The 18,921-nt window shown below is 43.6% G+C and overlaps 1 protein-coding gene and 1 long non-coding RNA gene across 2 annotated transcripts; both read right to left on the reverse strand.

Moving 5' to 3' along the window:
• Positions 1-2,993: 2,993 nt before the first annotated feature.
• On the reverse strand, positions 2,994-15,806 carry LOC310782408 (solute carrier family 23 member 1-like; the record flags this gene model as incomplete). Its single annotated transcript, XM_083643068.1, has 12 exons — positions 2,994-3,265; positions 3,497-3,592; positions 3,968-4,076; positions 4,211-4,375; positions 4,901-5,154; positions 5,470-5,626; positions 5,994-6,114; positions 6,947-7,128; positions 7,322-7,481; positions 11,557-11,714; positions 14,603-14,737; positions 15,681-15,806. 12 exons carry the CDS (start codon positions 15,804-15,806, stop codon positions 2,994-2,996), a joined length of 1,935 nt encoding a protein of 644 aa, XP_083499194.1.
• Positions 15,807-16,076: 270 nt separating this feature from the next.
• Positions 16,077-18,403, reverse strand: LOC310783024. The gene is made up of 3 exons (XR_014553061.1): positions 18,168-18,403; positions 17,281-17,356; positions 16,077-16,987 (listed from the first exon to the last, which is right to left on the reverse strand). It is a non-coding gene; the product is annotated as an uncharacterized lncRNA (long non-coding RNA).
• Between the last annotated feature and the right edge of the window lie 518 nt (positions 18,404-18,921).

The following is an 18,921-nucleotide window of genomic DNA, read 5'->3' on the forward strand; positions in this document are numbered from 1 at the left end:
GTTACATGAAGCCCTACACAGAGTATTGCTGCGCAAAATCCCTTCGCCAAAACACAAACGTTACCAAATGTAATGTTCAATAGGGTTTTCTCAGTGAGGCATAAAAACAACACCCAAAGAAAAGGAGAGGATTTAAAAGTGGCAATTCCCCTTAGCAGGCTAGCTGATGCTATTAGCTTGAAATAGTATTACCTCACTGTGTGGTGGACAGCTGACCACTGGCAAGCGGTCGAAAGGGGCCTCAGGGAAAAACTCCACTGATCAGCATCACTTAATACAGACGGGACAGTGGCTCAGTGGTTAGCACTGTTGCCTCACAGCAAGAATGTCCCGGGTTCGAACCCCCGGTCCGTCCCAGGTCCTTTCTGTGTGGAGTTTGCATGTTCTCCCCGTGTTCGTGTGGGTTTCCTCCGGGTGCTCCGGTTTCCTCCCACCATCAAAGACATGTATGTTAGGGTTCATACTCCTGTCGGTGCCCCTGACCAAGGCACTGGCTAAAGAACTGGAGTTGGTCCCCCGGGCGCTGCACTGTGGCTGCCCACTGCTCCTAGTTCTAGGAAGGTTCCTAGTAGAGGATGGGTCAAATGCAGAGGATGAACTTCCCCATGGGGATAAATAAAAAGGATAACTTAACTTAACTTAACTTAACTTAACTTAACTTAACTTAATATCCCACCTGCCTGTCAAAGCCGGTTAGACAGAGGAAATTAATACTGACACACTGAAATGGATGGATGGATGGATGAATGGAGGGGAAAGAGAAAAATAGACAAGATGTGTATCTCTGTTGGCCTTTTGTGAAGGAAGCTCATGTCAGGGAGAGCTGAGGTAAATACACACAAACACAAATACACACAACCCACAATGCATCACCCAGCCAGCGTAAACACAATAATAACAGCTTATTGAGGGCTGCCTGCTACGCTGTGTTTTTGAGCAGGTGTGTGGATCATTGTGAAGATAGTGCTGTGTCTGTGGTATTAAATCCACCAAGGAGCAATTTTAATTTCCTTTGGAAGTTGAGAATAAAGAGCACAACTGTCTCCAGTGACCGACATTGTAATACTTTGATCTGTTTTATGGTCCTACTTGAATAGGCGTTGACAGAATGCGATAGGTCTGTGGACAGGTTCGCTTGGGGTGAAAACAGTCCTTTTACAAAACAATCTCAAAGTAATTGCTGACAGTTTTGAAACATGGTATTACTAAAAGGTTGGTAGACCAACATGTAACTTGGAGATATGTGCCCCAAATAACCATTGCAGATGCACCTCTCACAACTGTCGATTGTTACAGGGCAATAAATAAAAGAGAGAAATGATTAGGCTATATTAGAGTATATAATCATCATTAAAACACGAGTAGTTCCCTGTTGAATAGATATATATAAAAATAACAAACTTAAGCAGAGAGAGTGGCCAGGTGTATACTTTGCATTTTTGCTACATTTGACACATTTGACACATTATGCAGAAATTGCTTCAATTCTGAGATCAACAATATAACAACAACTGGCAGTATTTCTGTGACCCTTAAATGATCATGTGAGAGACACAAGTGCCGGGGAAAGAAATCTGAGAGCTAAGAAGTGAGGCAAAAAGATTTATTTCATTTATCAATAAACGGCAGTAAAGAAGTCTGAACGTCTTTAATGAGGTTGCTGGCAAGGACTCCAGCTTCTTCTCGCTTCCTCTCGCGATGAGTCTCCAAAGTCTCCAGTCCATCATGACTTCTGTCATTAAATGCTCCACCACTCATTAAGCAAAGGGTTTCTTCCAGAACAATTCCAACTCCAAATGTTAGATCTATGCACTTTTCCACATAACTTAAACCATGTTCTTAATGTCCTTATTAACCATGTTCTTAATGTGCTTATTAACAATGTTCTTAATGTGCTTATTAACCATGTTCTTGATGTGCTTATTATTGGTATAAGCTGTCTCATACTCTCATCTATGCATAATTATGCACTTTAAAATGATGCACTTTAAAATAGAGGTAGGTGATTGCGGGGCATATCCTCATGTGGCTATTTGTTTCTTTTTAATAATACATTCAATTTATAAAGCGCTCAAAGTCACTTTACACACAATAAAATCATTGAATAGATACAAAACATAAAAAAGAACATAACAATAGTAATAACAATAAAACAAAGTATGTGATTTAAAATTGGATGAGTTATAATGATGGAGGGGAGGATGATTAGCAGGTGAAAGCGAGTTTGAAGAGGTGGAAGGATCCGGTTGATTCTGTTTATACTGCCATATGTTGTTGTCAGTGTGATTTGCTGTGTGTTTTTAACCTCTTGCACCCAAATTCCAATGTGGTTTCTACTGCAAACGGTAAATAAACGGACTCTGCCTGTCAACAGTGATAGATGGTCTTGCCACAGACAAAGGCTGCATTTACCAAAAGCTTCTTAGCGCTAAGAAGCTTCTTTGACCCTTCTTAAGGCTCCCGTAAGAAACCAACGCGTTTCCCAATTGCTTCTTAGCCTAAGATGATCTTTCGTTAAGAAGGTTTTGTAAGAAGGGTCTGGGGCATTCTTAACACCTTCTTAATGACGAAACACTCGAAAGATTCAGCCGTGTCAGGCAAAATGAGATAATAATATAGTGTCAACTGTTGTGTTTTTCCCTTTTTCCTTTCTTTCATGCACCCTTTAGTGTTTAAAATTGGGGGAACACTTGAAAATCTCTCCTCTATGTAATATGGTTACTTGTGTTTTAAATGTTTTACCGTAGGCTATATTCCTCTAATCAGAATGGATTCCTTTTATAATAAGAATGTTGTGGATTTATATAGCACCTTTCAACAGAACCCTTCTTAAGAGCCTTCTTTAGCGATGTGGTAAGAAGGCTGTTAAGAAGGCGTTTGGGAAACACTTCTTTGGAGCCTTCTTAACTCCTTAAGAAGCTTCTTAACTCCTTAAGAAGCTTCTTATTTGGGAAACGCAACCATGTTGATTTCACAAGCAATAAGTCATGGGCTTACAGAGATACTTCCTGGATGACCTGTGAATGCTGTGCTCCCCCAGGCAGGTGCTCGCTGACCGGAGACTTCACAGCCTCCTCAGACGTGTCCTCAGAGCAGAGCGGATCCTTCCACCGGCAGAAAGGGACGTAACGGACCCAAGAGTGGGAGGCCAGGTAAGAGCTTATGCCAAAGGGGAGGTCATACACATCTTCTGTTACCAAGCTGCTGCTCGAGTCTTGGAGGTGGACTTTGTTCCAGGCTAAGATGCCACGCTCCTGCTTGGTTCCTAATGCAGCCAGAGAGATGCTATTAGAACAGCAGGTAGGCCACTCCTGTCTTCATAATCACATTTTTACATTCACAGAATTGGCTCATATTAGTTAGGAAAAATACATCAGAAACATATAAGCTACTGGATGCCCTTGGCATTGGACTGCTAAGTAAAAATACAACAACATCGTTGCATTAATTTCTTTGCATTTGCACTTTTTCTCTAAGCATTTCACTCACAGCTTACCGGGAATTGTATTATCAAGGAAGAAGCCAAAGAACCCTCCTATAAACATGCTGGTGGTCAACAATATGTGCAACACCTGGTCCAACTCCTGAACACCTGAGTAACAAAAGAGCAACCATATCAATATGAATGAAATGTAATAGTAAGTTACTAAAGGGTAGTTAAAAACACGTTATTATGCGTCATTTGGTGTTTACTATAGGCTCACAAGACTGTGGTATAATACAACTGTTAATACAAATGTTAAATTTCACATTTTCCTAAAAGAAAAGCAACATCACAGCATGTTGGCTAAGGAGCTTCTACACCACGTGGAAGTCAATAGTAAGTTACCTGAAAAATAAATAAATAAATAAATAAATAAATAAATAAATAAATAAATAAATAAATAAATAAATAAATAAATAAATAAATAAATAAATAAATAAATACCCAGGTAGTGAAATGTAATGTCTTGGATGATCATTATACCTGTAGCTAAGAAATCAGGATTCTTGAGGATCCAGTTTGGAAGGACAAGTGCAGAGAACATGGAGAATCCAAAAATGAAGATATTCCTGGAGGAATTCATGTCTGCAAACTATAAAATGACATGCGTCAGTACACTTCCTGAGAATAAAACCTCTATAAGCAAAGCATGTGGGAAATGTGCCAGAAATATATATAACCTGCCCCCCAATGAATTTTTACATTGCGTTCCATGGAGCCGTTTACCTGCAGATTAGAAATTCCAGCTGCACTTATGACCCCAAACATGATGACGAACATCCCTCCAATCACAGGTGTGGGGATGGTGGTGAAGACAGCCCCAACTTTACCCAGTACCCCCATCAGAATCATGAGAACTCCGCTTATGAAGATCACTATTCGACTGCCAACCTGTAGCCACATGGACAGCACATTATTATGTCTTTTAATAGTGAGTATGAGTAAGTACATTGGTGCATTGCAGAGGTGTGACCATGGCAACTTAGCTCAAGTCTCCAGTCGAGTTTGAGTATATATATATATATATACTCCACTCCCTCTGAATCTCCGCCAACATCTTTTAATCATCTTTGCTTGACAATCTGCTGAAGCCCACGGTCATCCATGGTATTTCCATGAGATTAATTTTTTTTGGAGAGGATCCTGTATATATATATATATATATATATATATATATATATATATATATATATATATATATATATATATATATATCTTGTTGCATGCTTGCTTCTTCTGTTGCTCCACTCCAAAGAGGAATTATTTCGATCATTTTGATCTCACTGTATCTGACCCCACTGTACGTATATCTGATCTCATTGTATCTGATCCCACTGTATATCTGATCTCACTGTATCTGATCCCACTGTATATCTGATCTCACTGTATCTGATCCCACTGTATATCTGATCTCACCTTGGTGATAGCGAGGGCGCCCACATTCTCACTGAAGGAAGTGGTGCCATTGCCAGTCCCATAGGCGCCCGCCAACAGAGAACCGATCCCCTCAATGGTGATCCCCCGGTTAATGGCGTGCTTGGGAGGGGGAGGGGCTCCAGACAGTCTGGCACATGCATGGTAGTCTCCCACAGACTCTATCATGGAGGATATTATACCGGCCATAATGCCAATCACCCCTGCCAGGCTTACAGTTGGTACGCCCCACTGTCCTTAACGTGGAGTCAAAATGGTGTTTGTTACTGAATACAGAACATTGTAGCCTAGTAGCAGTGTTGTGAATGATAAACCATACTTGATACTACTACTACTACAACAACAACAACAACAACAACAACAACAACAACAACAACAACAACAGTACAATTACTACTACTACTACTACGAATACTAACAATAATAATCTTAATTTTCATCATACTTCTTCCAAGTTTATTAAAAAAAAGCACCTTTCAAAGAATAAATAATGCGAAATGTAATTAAATAAAGAAAAGACATCTCGAAGTTATATAAACGTATGATCTTACCAGGATAAGGAAATGTGAACCAGGAAGCCTGGTCCACCACATTTCCCTTCACGTCAGTACGGGCCAGGTGGCCATACCGGTCTGGATCAGGTGGCAGGACATCATAGATGGTTAGGAGGTAGCAGACCAACCACGAGATGGCGATGCCCAGGAGAACCTAATCAATATATTAGTTTACAACTATGAGTACTGGTCACCATCAAATACTACAAAATGTGGATTACAACATACAGTATACTCTTATCAATAAAGCAACTTGGAGAGCAGAGCTAGTGTCCATAACAGAGAAATTGACAGTTGTAACCAGGTCACACACTCTCACTGTATTTCAGATGATCAGTGCAGAAAGTGTCAGGAGGAGTAAAGACTATCCAGAGCACGTACAGTCAGGAGGAGTAAAGACTATCCAGAGCACGTACAGTCAGGAGGAGTAAAGACTATCCAGAGCACGTACAGTCAGGAGGAGTAAAGACTATCCAGAGCACGTACAGTCAGGAGGAGTAAAGACTATCCAGAGCACGTACAGGGATGATCTGGAAGATGTAGATCTTTGAGGTGTGCAGCTTCTTGGTCTTGTTGTATGCAGGAATGGGGACTGGTATCTGACAGAGGTACTGGGAGAACAGAATGATCAGGACTGCGGTCCTGTGTGTAAGAGAAGATTATCAAGAGCATCTGCATCAGCATCATGGACCCTCTTCATACAAATTAGAGACTGATCCAATCCTATTTTTTTTTATTAAACAGAAAGTACTAAATCTGACTTGTAACATTACAGTTTAAGAGAGCTGTTGCCCAAAATAAACACCCCGCCCCCCAGCCTCGACGCCAGACTCAGCCTTCATTCTACCCCCCCCAGCTCTAACAGGCATATAGTTTTAGACTGCAGCAGAGGAGGAAGCAGGTCAGTGCTAACTTTGCAGGGATACTCAACTTGATTTGCCCGGGGGCCACTTTCGTGAAATGATAGAAGGCCAGGGGCCAGTTAATAAACAAACAATATACATTTTTCTGTAGCAGATTGTAGGTTTTTGGGGTGTCAGTCGGAGTTTAGTGTGATAATGTTGTGCACACTGGATAGTTAGTTAGGTTAAGTTAGTTAGGTTAAGTACATACATAAGTGCCTGGGTAGCGAGCAGACGGCGGCAGTATTTGACAATTTAGCAGCTAAATCATAGATTATTGAAAGATATTCCATATTCCAGACTGAAATGCTATAACAGAAGTGGAGTATTGGCCAGAATGACATGAACATTTGGACACTTATTCAGCGGGTATCTTGCATGTTGCATTCAGGTGCACTGTAATTTTTTTGTTTTTTGTTTTTGCAATTCCATTGGGCAATTCCGCGGGCCCCTGTGTGGCCCGCGGGCCGCAAGTTGAGTATCACTGCTGTAGGCTGTTTACACAGTAAAGATGTCCCTGTCCATGATAGTGCACAAAAAGACATTGACCATGACAGTGAGAGGTTACGTACAGAGCAGAAATGCCCCAGTGGTTGCCAGCCTTGACTCCAGCTGTATCGTACAGTGACAGTCCTATGAGCGACACTGTGGGGGCGATGGTGAGGGGGCCAATGAAGCGCATGAGGAAGCCGATGAGGCCGGTGCAACCAACCAGGATTTGGAAGAGAGAGCCCACCATGATGGAGCCCTGTAGCTGAAGACAGGGACACAACAGACCAAGATCATTATCGCACTTATAACACCACAACTCTTTCTCCTAAACTATAGCAATGCACGGGCTCGGTTGCTCCCCTGACCTAAATACATCATCCGTCTTCAATTCCATCTTTGTTGGCTCCTCGTTATCAAAAGCGTTTGTGCAGTGTGCAGAGTTTGTGTGGACTCACTGCTCTCATGCGGCTCTGCCACACCTCTGTGAAGACAGGCGAGGAGGTGTTGACCAGGCTGGCGTTCTGGGTCCAGGCGGGACACTCCCACTGTGGCATGGACAACATGGCCATGGCAGGAGACAGCAGGGCAAAGGTGCCACCCTGGAGGATGGGAAGCCTAGAGAGAGACAGTGAGGAAGAGAAGGAAGCCTCAGTCAGACTGAAGGACATCATTTTGAGGATGAGCATGAACATAACTGGCCAGTGAGAAACATGTCAGTTAGAAACAAAACAGTTAGTGGAGTACAACATCCCACCACAGGGCCATATCTTAACGCCCAGTGCAAGAGCAAGGGCAAGGGCAAAACCTTTGCTAGTTTCTAGCACTCAAAATCTCCCTTTCTTTTCTTTATATACGGTATATATATATATATATTTATAATTAAAATGTGTTTTATATACTTTATACTGCAATATTTAGGGTTTAGTTGAAGACTATGAGCAAAGCAAAGAGGGTGGAGATGTTATTTTTTATGTTTGGAATAAGATAATAAAATATAATAGTAAGGTGGTGACATGAAAGTGAGTGAGAAAAGGAGATAATACTGAATAATGACATCACAACAATAGAATCTAATCTAATGTTAATTTAAAATGAGATATTCCTCTAAATATGGCTAAAACACGGGGGCGGGCGCCGCCGCGAGGCTCCCTTCCTTGCAGCACCCCCTACTTGAAAAGAGTTCCAGCGCCCCTGCCCTTGCACTTGCACTGGGCGTAACATATATGGCCCATCTGTGTGTCTACTAATGTGTAAGCCTTTGCATACAATACAGTACTTTCTGCATGCAAGCATTTCCTTATCTCTCGAAGATGCGGGCAACATTTTACAACACCATTGCCTTAACCTGTCCTATAGTAACCTTAACCTATAGTAGTTAAGGTCATACAGTATGTTATTGATGGTGTTGTACAAATGGGGCAAAGTTCTGTGAAAGGGAGGACTTTGTTATGAACAGAATGTAATTCCAGTATTCTGAACTGCATTAGCTTAGCAAATTTGAATCATATGTTTATGCCTTTGTAGTTAGTTCCATCTGGTTAGTTCATGCATTGACTAAGAAGTGTTAACATGACATAAACAAAGTCACACCTTAGGGGTCCCATAATGTTTTATTTTACTTTTTATTTTGCCTTGAGGTCCGTTAAAAGTTGTTTGTGTGCGTCCTCCTGTACCAAAACCACTCAATTTTTACGCATTCAATTTCTAGCATCTCTCTAAAAGCCTTACCAAGGCTCTATTCTGATTGGCTAACCGTTTCAAGAGTGAAAGGTGAGAAACTGCAGCCCAGCAGCGACACGCAGCAAAAACTCTCAGATAGACAGTAGCAACTGCTCAACTGCTTTGAAAAAAGACTTTGTTAGCCTATCATTTCTTACAAAAATGATAATGAGCGACCCTTTGTGACGCCACAAAGCAGCTCTTTTTGAGGCTTGGTTTTCTAGCCTCATCAAACTGCTTTATAATCAAAGAGGACCTTTATGGGATCATTAATTGAATCATTAATCATAATAGTATCATTCATTCCGGTCCTTGTGGGCCACAGTCCAGACGGCTTTTAGTAATGAGCCACGCCCGGTCCCATTAACCACCAAGGAGGAAGAACAACCTGCAGGTTCATATGAGGGCATCAAAACTTGAATATATGGTGCAGTATCATATCAAAACATTACTTACATATTGTTGATTTGGCGATCAAACAAAACAATAAAAGTGATATAATACAAGTGCATTTCCTCTAAGAGAACTGCTAATAAATAAAATATTGAATGTGTTGACTTAACCCGCTACAGTGAGAAAATCGCAGAGCTACAGTATATACTTCCTGGTATGTGGACACACCTTGCAGATACGCGCTCCAACATGTCAACACAACACCACCTCCTGCTCACCTGACCAACACAACATGTCAACACAACACCACCTCCTGCTCACCTGACCAACACAACACCACCTCCTGCTCACCTGACCAACACAACATGTCAACACAACACCACCTCCTGCTCACCTGACCAACACAACACCACCTCCTGCTCACCTGACCAACACAACATGTCAACACAACACCACCTCCTGCTCACCTGACCAACACAACACCACCTCCTGCTCACCTGACCAACACAACACCACCTCCTGCTCACCTGACCAACACAACATGTCAACACAACACTACCTCCTGCTCACCTGACCAACACAACATGTCAACACAACACCACCTCCTGCTCACCTGACCAACACAACATGTCAACACAACACTACCTCCTGCTCACCTGACCAACACAACATGTCAACACAACACTACCTCCTGCTCACCTGACCAACACAACATGTCAACACAACACTACCTCCTGCTCACCTGACCAACACAACATGTCAACACAACACTACCTCCTGCTCACCTGACCAACATAACATGTCAAGACAACACCACTTCCTGCTCACCTGACCAACACAACATGTCAACACAACACTACCTCCTGCTCACCTGACCAACACAACATGTCAACACAACACTACCTCCTGCTCACCTGACCAACACAACATGTCAACACAACACTACCTCCTGCTCACCTGACCAACACAACATGTCAACACAACACTACCTCCTGCTCACCTGACCAACACAACATGTCAACACAACACCACCTCCTGCTCACCTGACCAACACAACATGTCAACACAACACCACCTCCTGCTCACCTGACCAACACAACATGTCAACACAACACCACCTCCTGCTCACCTGACCAACACAACATGTCAACACAACACCACCTCCTGCTCACCTGACCAACACAACATGTCAACACTACACTACCTCCTGCTCACCTGACCAACACAACATGTCAACACAACACCACCTCCTGCTCACCTGACCAACACAACATGTCAACACAACACCACCTCCTGCTCACCTGACCAACACAACATGTCAACACAACACCACCACCTGCTCACCTGACCAACACAACATGTCAACACAACACTACCTCCTGCTCACCTGACCAACACAACATGTCAACACAACACTACCTCCTGCTCACCTGACCAACACAACATGTCAACACAACACCACCTCCTGCTCACCTGACCAACACAACATGTCAACACTACACTACCTCCTGCTCACCTGACCAACACAACATGTCAACACTACACTACCTCCTGCTCACCTGACCAACACAACATGTCAACACAACACTACCTCCTGCTCACCTGACCAACACAACATGTCAACACAACACTACCTCCTGCTCACCTGACCAACACAACATGTCAACACAACACCACCTCCTGCTCACCTGACCAACACAACATGTCAACACAACACCACCTCCTGCTCACCTGACCAACACAACATGTCAACACTACACTACCTCCTGCTCACCTGACCAACACAACATGTCAACACAACACTACCTCCTGCTCACCTGACCAACACAACATGTCAACACAACACTACCTCCTGCTCACCTGACCAACACAACATGTCAACACAACACTACCTCCTGCTCACCTGACCAACACAACACTACCTCCTGCTCATCTGACCAACACAACATGTCAACACAACACCACCTCCTGCTCACCTGACCAACACAACATGTCAACACAACACTACCTCCTGCTCACCTGACCAACACAACATGTCAACACAACACCACCTCCTGCTCACCTGACCAACACAACATGTCAACACAACACTACCTCCTGCTCACCTGACCAACACAACATGTCAACACAACACTACCTCCTGCTCACCTGACCAACACAACATGTCAACACAACACCACCTCCTGCTCACCTGACCAACACAACATGTCAACACAACACTACCTCCTGCTCACCTGACCAACACAACATGTCAACACAACACTACCTCCTGCTCACCTGACCAACACAACATGTCAACACAACACCACCTCCTGCTCACCTGACCAACACAACATGTCAACACAACACTACCTCCTGCTCACCTGACCAACACAACATGTCAACACAACACCACCTCCTGCTCACCTGACCAACACAACATGTCAACACAACACCACCTCCTGCTCACCTGACCAACACAACATGTCAACACAACACTACCTCCTGCTCACCTGACCAACACAACATGTCAACACAACACTACCTCCTGCTCACCTGACCAACACAACATGTCAACACAACACCACTTCCTGCTCACCTGACCCCGAAGGTGACCTGCAGGAGGGTGCACAGCCCGGAGACGAAGAAGATGGTGCTAATGAGCTGGCTCTGGGTCAGGCTGTCGTGCTGCAGACAGAGACCCTCCGAAAGGATGAGAGGGATGGAGATGATCCCACCAAATGCTGTCAGGTAATGCTGGAGAGAGGAGAGGACATAGGACAGGACATGATGTCAGGTAATGCTGGAGAGAGGAGAGGACATAGGACAGGACATGATGTCAGGTAATGCTGGAGAGAGGAGAGGACATAGGACAGGACATGATGTCAGGTAATGCTGGAGAGAGGAGAGGACATAGGACAGGACATGATGTCAGGTAATGCTGGAGAGAGGAGAGGACATAGGACAGGACATGATGTCAGGTAATGCTGGAGAGAGGAGAGGACATAGGGCAGGACATGATGTCAGGTAATGCTGGAGAGAGGAGAGGACATAGGGCAGGACATGATGTCAGGTAATGCTGGAGAGAGGAGAGGACATAGGACAGGACATGATGTCAGGTAATGCTGGAGAGAGGAGAGGACATAGGACAGGACATGATGTCAGGTAATGCTGGAGAGAGGAGAGGACATAGGACAGGACATGATGTCAGGTAATGCTGGAGAGAGGAGAGGACATAGGGCAGGACATGATGTCAGGTAATGCTGGAGAGAGGAGAGGACATAGGACAGGACATGATGTCAGGTAATGCTGGAGAGAGGAGAGGACATAGGACAGGACATGATGTCAGGTAATGCTGGAGAGAGGAGAGGACATAGGACAGGACATGATGTCAGGTAATGCTGGAGAGAGGAGAGGACATAGGACAGGACATGCTGTCAGGTAATGCTGGAGAGAGGAGAGGACATAGGACAGGACATGATGTCAGGTAATGCTGGAGAGAGGAGAGGACATAGGACAGGACATGATGTCAGGTAATGCTGGAGAGAGGAGAGGACATAGGACAGGACATGATGTCAGGTAATGCTGGAGAGAGGAGAGGACATAGGACAGGACATGATGTCAGGTAATGCTGGAGAGAGGAGAGGACATAGGGCAGGACATGACGTCAGGTAATGCTGGAGAGAGGAGAGGACATAGGACAGGACATGCTGTCAGGTAATGCTGGAGAGAGGAGAGGACATAGGACAGGACATGATGTCAGGTAATGCTGGAGAGAGGAGAGGACATAGGACAGGACATGATGTCAGGTAATGCTGGAGAGAGGAGAGGACATAGGACAGGACATGATGCCAGGTAATGCTGGAGAGAGGAGAGGACATAGGGCAGGACATGATGTCAGGTAATGCTGGAGAGAGGAGAGGACATAGGACAGGACATGATGTCAGGTAATGCTGGAGAGAGGAGAGGACATAGGACAGGACATGATGTCAGGTAATGCTGGAGAGAGGAGAGGACATAGGACAGGACATGATGTCAGGTAATGCTGGAGAGAGGAGAGGACATAGGACAGGACATGATGTCAGGTAATGCTGGAGAGAGGAGAGGACATAGGGCAGGACATGATGTCAGGTAATGCTGGAGAGAGGAGAGGACATAGGACAGGACATGCTGTCAGGTAATGCTGGAGAGAGGAGAGGACATAGGACAGGACATGATGTCAGGTAATGCTGGAGAGAGGAGAGGACATAGGACAGGACATGATGTCAGGTAATGCTGGAGAGAGGAGAGGACATAGGACAGGACATGATGTCAGGTAATGCTGGAGAGAGGAGAGGACATAGGGCAGGACATGCTGTCAGGTAATGCTGGAGAGAGGAGAGGACATAGGGCAGGACATGATGTCAGGTAATGCTGGAGAGAGGAGAGGACATAAGGCAGGACATGATAGGATTATGAGAAGACAGAAAAACAGCAATCATGACACCTCCTATACCTCATAATTAACTCAAGTAAGACACTATGACACAATGACATTCACCTACTTTGGGGTTTTTTAACCTCAGAAAAAACATGAATTGTCGATTTAGCGCCCAACACAGTTCAACCTATACACTTATACGTGGAGTTAATGCATAGTCTTATTTGTCTTCTATCCCAAACAACACCTGGATATCAGTTAAACATCTCAAAAACATCCCTTTAAATGGACTCAATTACTGTATTGGCTCAATGGCCTCGTGAAGCCAGCAAGTTATTCATACAAGACAACCTCAGAGAAGCTCAAGTGTGAAATCCAATCATAATATCTGGTCAGTCTAATTATCTCTGCCAGGCAGCCTGGAGGAGATCTGCATTCAGACGTGTTGGAGTGTGTGTGTGTGTGTGTGTGTGTGTGTGTGTGTGTGTGTGTGTGTGTGTGTGTGTGTGTGTGTGTGTGTGTGAACCTTTATGTATTTATTTATTTATGCCTGCATGTATATATATATTTATTTATGTATTTATTTATTTATTTATTTATTTATGTATTTATTTATGCCTGCATTTATTTATTTATTTATTTATTTATTTATTTATTTATTTATTTATTTATGTATTTATTTATGTATTTATTTATGTATTTATGTATTTATGTATTTATGTATTTATTTATGTATTTGTTTATTTATGCCTGCATGTATGCTCAACGACCTCTCGCAGTTGTGATTCACTATTCTTGAGTAACCAACCAGCTCCTTACACACGTACAATGTGCTTCACAAGTAAGAAAATAAAAAGCCTACATAAAAAAACATACATATACAAACAGTGAATAATACGTAAAAGACGGTAGAAACCGCAAGCAACTGTACGCATCAAATATCGTAAAAAAAAACAAAGCAAGCAACTAGATAAATGTTATCCTAAAAAGTGAGTTTTTAAATTGGGCCTTAAAATCCATACAATGTTTAAGTCCAATATCAGGTGACAGCGTGGGTAGGTGACAGCGTGGGTAGGTGACAGCGTGGGTAGGTGACAGCGTGGGTAGGTGACAGCGTGGGTAGGTGACAGCGTGGGTAGGTGACGGCGTGGGTAGGCGACGGCGTGGGTAGGTGACAGAGTGGGCAGGTGACAGCGTGGGTAGGCGACGGCGTACGTACACCTACCTGAAAGGCCAACATGATGCACAGGTACCAGGGAGGAGTGTCAGTCACACAATAGGCCAGTTGGTTTGTGTTCTCCTCCGCTACACGAGGCTGTCTGTCCTTCCCCCTGGGCTGATCGCTGACTGCTTCCTCCATCTGCCACAGCACAAAAGCTCACTTAAGGACTTAATGCACTAGTTTATATTCTTGTATTACCAGAATGCTAAAATACTTTACAACAACAACAACAACAACAACAACAACAACAACAACAACAACAACAACAACAACAACAACAACAACAACAACAGGGCTTTTCAAAGTCTGAGACTGACTGCTTGGCGACAAAAACCCTCTCCTAGTTTGCTTGCTTAACGTTACCGTATAGTTTCACTAAATTCATGGATCACTAGCAGGGGCACACACACACACACACACACACACACACACACACACACACACACACACACACACACACACACACACACACACACACACACACACACACACACACACACACACACAGGGGCGGACTGGGATCATAATTCAGGCCGGGCATCAAGCAGGCCAGGCCGATACGGGCCGACGCGCGTGCCGGCGACCGAGGGCCGTTTGAAGCCCAATTTGGGTCGTTTGAAGCCAGATTTGGGCCATTTGAAGCCCAATTTGAGTCGTTTGAAGCCCAATTTGGGTCGTTTGAAGCCCAATTTGGGCCGAGTCCAATTTTACAATGAGATGCACCCACTGAAGCAGTCAATGAAATTAGCATATTTAATTAAATGAGTTCCCACTCTAATCAATGATTATGTAACAACCATGATAAATATAACCATATAAAAGAAAAACGAAAATCTGTTTCAGCTTCCATGACAAGGGCGCAGCCATATTGCACGCTCGCACGCTCTGACGTCACCGGGTGGTGTATGGCGGGACTGTTCAAACAGTACACAGTGACAGCGAGTGACAATAGTACAGTAGCAGTGAAAGATGGAGACTGACGAGCCACAAGACAAAAGAAAACGTAAAGGAGGTCACTACCCAGCTAGCAGATCATGGGCGGGCCGCCGGCGGCAAGCCGGAGACCAATTCGGCGGGCCACCGTCGGCAGCCGCAGCGGCTCCGCTGCGGTCGTGCTAGTCGGTGAAACAGCGGTCCGCCGGGGTGGCTCGCTGGCGGTCCGCCAGCGTACACAGCCAGCGGCCCTTGCACGGCACGCTGATGGCATGCCGCTGGTATTGCACCTCCCAGCCCCCATATACATTGTTATGCTAATGCATGCATGCAGTGCTTCTCCACTGGCAGGGCTCCCTTCCTCTCATACTTAAATATGGTGGTAATTTCTGAGGTAGCCTATTTGGTTAAAAAAGGTTGAGAACCACTTCAATAATGCACATAATTACAATGATTTAAATGATAACATGTGAGTATTCATACAACAATAATAATTTAAAGGAGAACAGATCCGTGAACTTTTTGTTATTTTATTTATGGACATAAGAAATCAATCAAAGGATGATGATTTGACAACTGTGCATTGCAAATAGCAAAAAACTTGACAACTCTGTAGCTATATGTTGCATATTATGTAGGCTATATATTAAAAAAAACACATCAAGCCAAAAATAATGTATAAAAAAAAACAAAGCAAAGCAAAATCTGCCTTAAATAGTGCAATAGTCAAATAAAACAGTCATAAAGATACAAATAGAAAACAGGCATAAAGTCACGCACAGCAGCACATCATAGATATTCCTTTTCCACCGTGTTCCAAAAAGTAAATTTTATATAAAATTGTGTGTTATTATAGGTGGGTAATTATCAAGGACTGTAATGATTGTAAGTCAATACTAGCAGGGGGAGTCTAGTATATAAATAAACAATAGTCTCAAGATTCAAGCTTACTTAATAGCCATAATGAACATGTTACAAATGAGGAATTTGTCTTTGTGCAGTATGCAGCGCAGCAATACAAATCAGGCAGACAGAAAGGCAATTTTCAAATTAATTTGCATTAAAGTGCAAAGTAACAGACCTTGAAAGTGACATAGTGGAGTCCATGTAAATGTCCGTGGCGTGTAATAAGTCCATAAAATGCCCAGTAAGTCCTTAAGTGATGTGTAATGGTTGTGTCCATGGCCGTGGGATAATAATGTCCATATGAAAGATGTCAAGTGTCTTCAAGTGTCTGTGGGATAAGTCCATGGGGGGCATGGGCTTGTGGAGGCTTTCGGGTCTCATTGAAGAGGCGGATAGCCAAGTCCGAGTCACGAGTGCCTCGAGTCGAGTCACGAGTCCTGGACTTGGACTCCTGGACTCGAGAACACTTGCAGGCAGAGGGAGTCACAGGTCTTTTTCTCTTTGACGGCGTTGCACGTGGTGGACAAGGCCGGCTCCTCCGAAACCCAGCTATGCAGCGGAGAGAGATGGACGAGAGGTGAACAAGAAAGATTGAGGACATGAAGACTAGTCATTACAGTTTGTTGAAGTACAATTTTATATGTATTAAAACAAAAAGGGGGGCGGGGGGCACACACACACCTACACATGGAGGCATTGTGACATCACTGATGCAATAATATTTAGTGAGAGCAACACACACACACACGGGCGTGCCAATAGGGCAGGCGAGGCCAAGCTACGGCTAAAGAAATAATAATTTTCCATAAGAATATTTATAAAAAATAAAATAGAAACCTTACCTTTAAAACTATCTACGAGGTCTTGAAGTTGCCACTCCGCCAATGTGTCTCTGACAAAGCTGTCCATTGGCCCAACCTGAAACAAACAAAGGGAGCTACATTAGAAAAATAAAATAGCTATTTGAATGCCTTTTATGATGCTGCTAGGAGGGATTTTTGAGCTGATACCTATAACAGACAAATATCTGCTTCTCTTGTCCGATAAGCGATAATAATTTCACATTTTTGTATTTATGCAGCTGCTGGACTCTAGCAGCTTCATATGGCTCATCTCAAGCCTGTTTGGTCCAAAATAGAGCTTGCATCAGTGTGGGGGTAAAAGGAAATAAATAATACAAACGATTTACAGACTAACAGTCACAGACTGTAACGGTCTGTAACGTTAGTTTTGATCTCATCTTACATGGCCGTGCACGCAAACAGAAGAATATGCACGCAGTAAATTAACGTGAGCAGCAACACACTAACAATGGGCTGTACTCTGTAACGTTAGTTTAATCAATTGTCTGTTTATAGCCGCGAAAGCAAACGGAATTATGTACGTTAACGTTAAACGGCCGAATAACACCGTTAATGGTGTATTGATATATCCAGAATGAGCACAAAATAGATGTTTGCAACCGATGCCTTTTTACGTTTTACTCCAAGAAACGTGGAAGGTTTTTAACAATATGTAGATGGCCCATGCATTTCTTCACTGGGTAGAGTGGCTAACGCTAGCCTCTGCTACTTGTAGGCCTATGTGTAACACAAAAAGCTGACTACACAACGACATTTAACTATTAGCCATCTAACTTGTTGTTATCTGCCTAACCAGCGAAATGGCTAATGGTAAGATCGCAGCAGAGCACAATAGGATTTACAAATATAGCGTTAAATATTCTTACCGATCTGCTTTTCAAAGAGCCCCGAAGTTTTCAGTGTTCTTTGTTGTCGTGCACGTCTTGTTTTTCTTGTGATGAAGTTGCAAGAAGGCAGCGGATGATCGCCACCAACCGGTCTGTTATTGTCCGTATATCGCTTTTATAATCAGTCCTGTGTTTTGTAGATAGGTGAAGACAAGTCATGGTTTAAAACGACTTTTTCAAAGATTGTTGCTATCAGTACTCGGCGCATGTTTGCTTCCTGAAATCCCATTCATAAAATGGCGCCAGGACACACGTAGCCTCAATGGCCTGGACGCAGACACAACGTCACACTACGGCAACGCAAAAGTGCCAAAATTCTTCACTTCCCATCGTCACTCTCAACCCCCCCCCCCCCCCTCCCTCCCAATAATCTTTATTTCAAACTGTTAACATTACACACACAAAAACAACATCAGACAAATGGATACAGATGAGACATGGGGGGGGGGATATATAGACTGCAGTGCAGACCTGACCAGTGTAATAAAGTAGAGAGAGAGAGAGAGAGAGAGAGAGAGAGAGAGAGAGAGAGAGAGAGAGAGAGAGAGAGAGAGAGAGAGAGAGAGAGAGAGAGAGAGAGAGAGAGAGAGAGAGAGAGAGAGAGAGCGAGCCATCATCCTGCATCTGGCTGAAAAATATAACACTGCATACCCAGTGAATAAATGACCCACGTTTATTCTTCTTGGACATCTACCTATTATTATTTGCACTTTATTTATTTATTTATTTATTT

This window comes from Poromitra crassiceps, assembly GCF_964638095.1.
Source record: "Poromitra crassiceps genome assembly, chromosome: 9".
Taxonomy (NCBI): domain Eukaryota; kingdom Metazoa; phylum Chordata; class Actinopteri; order Beryciformes; family Melamphaidae; genus Poromitra; species Poromitra crassiceps.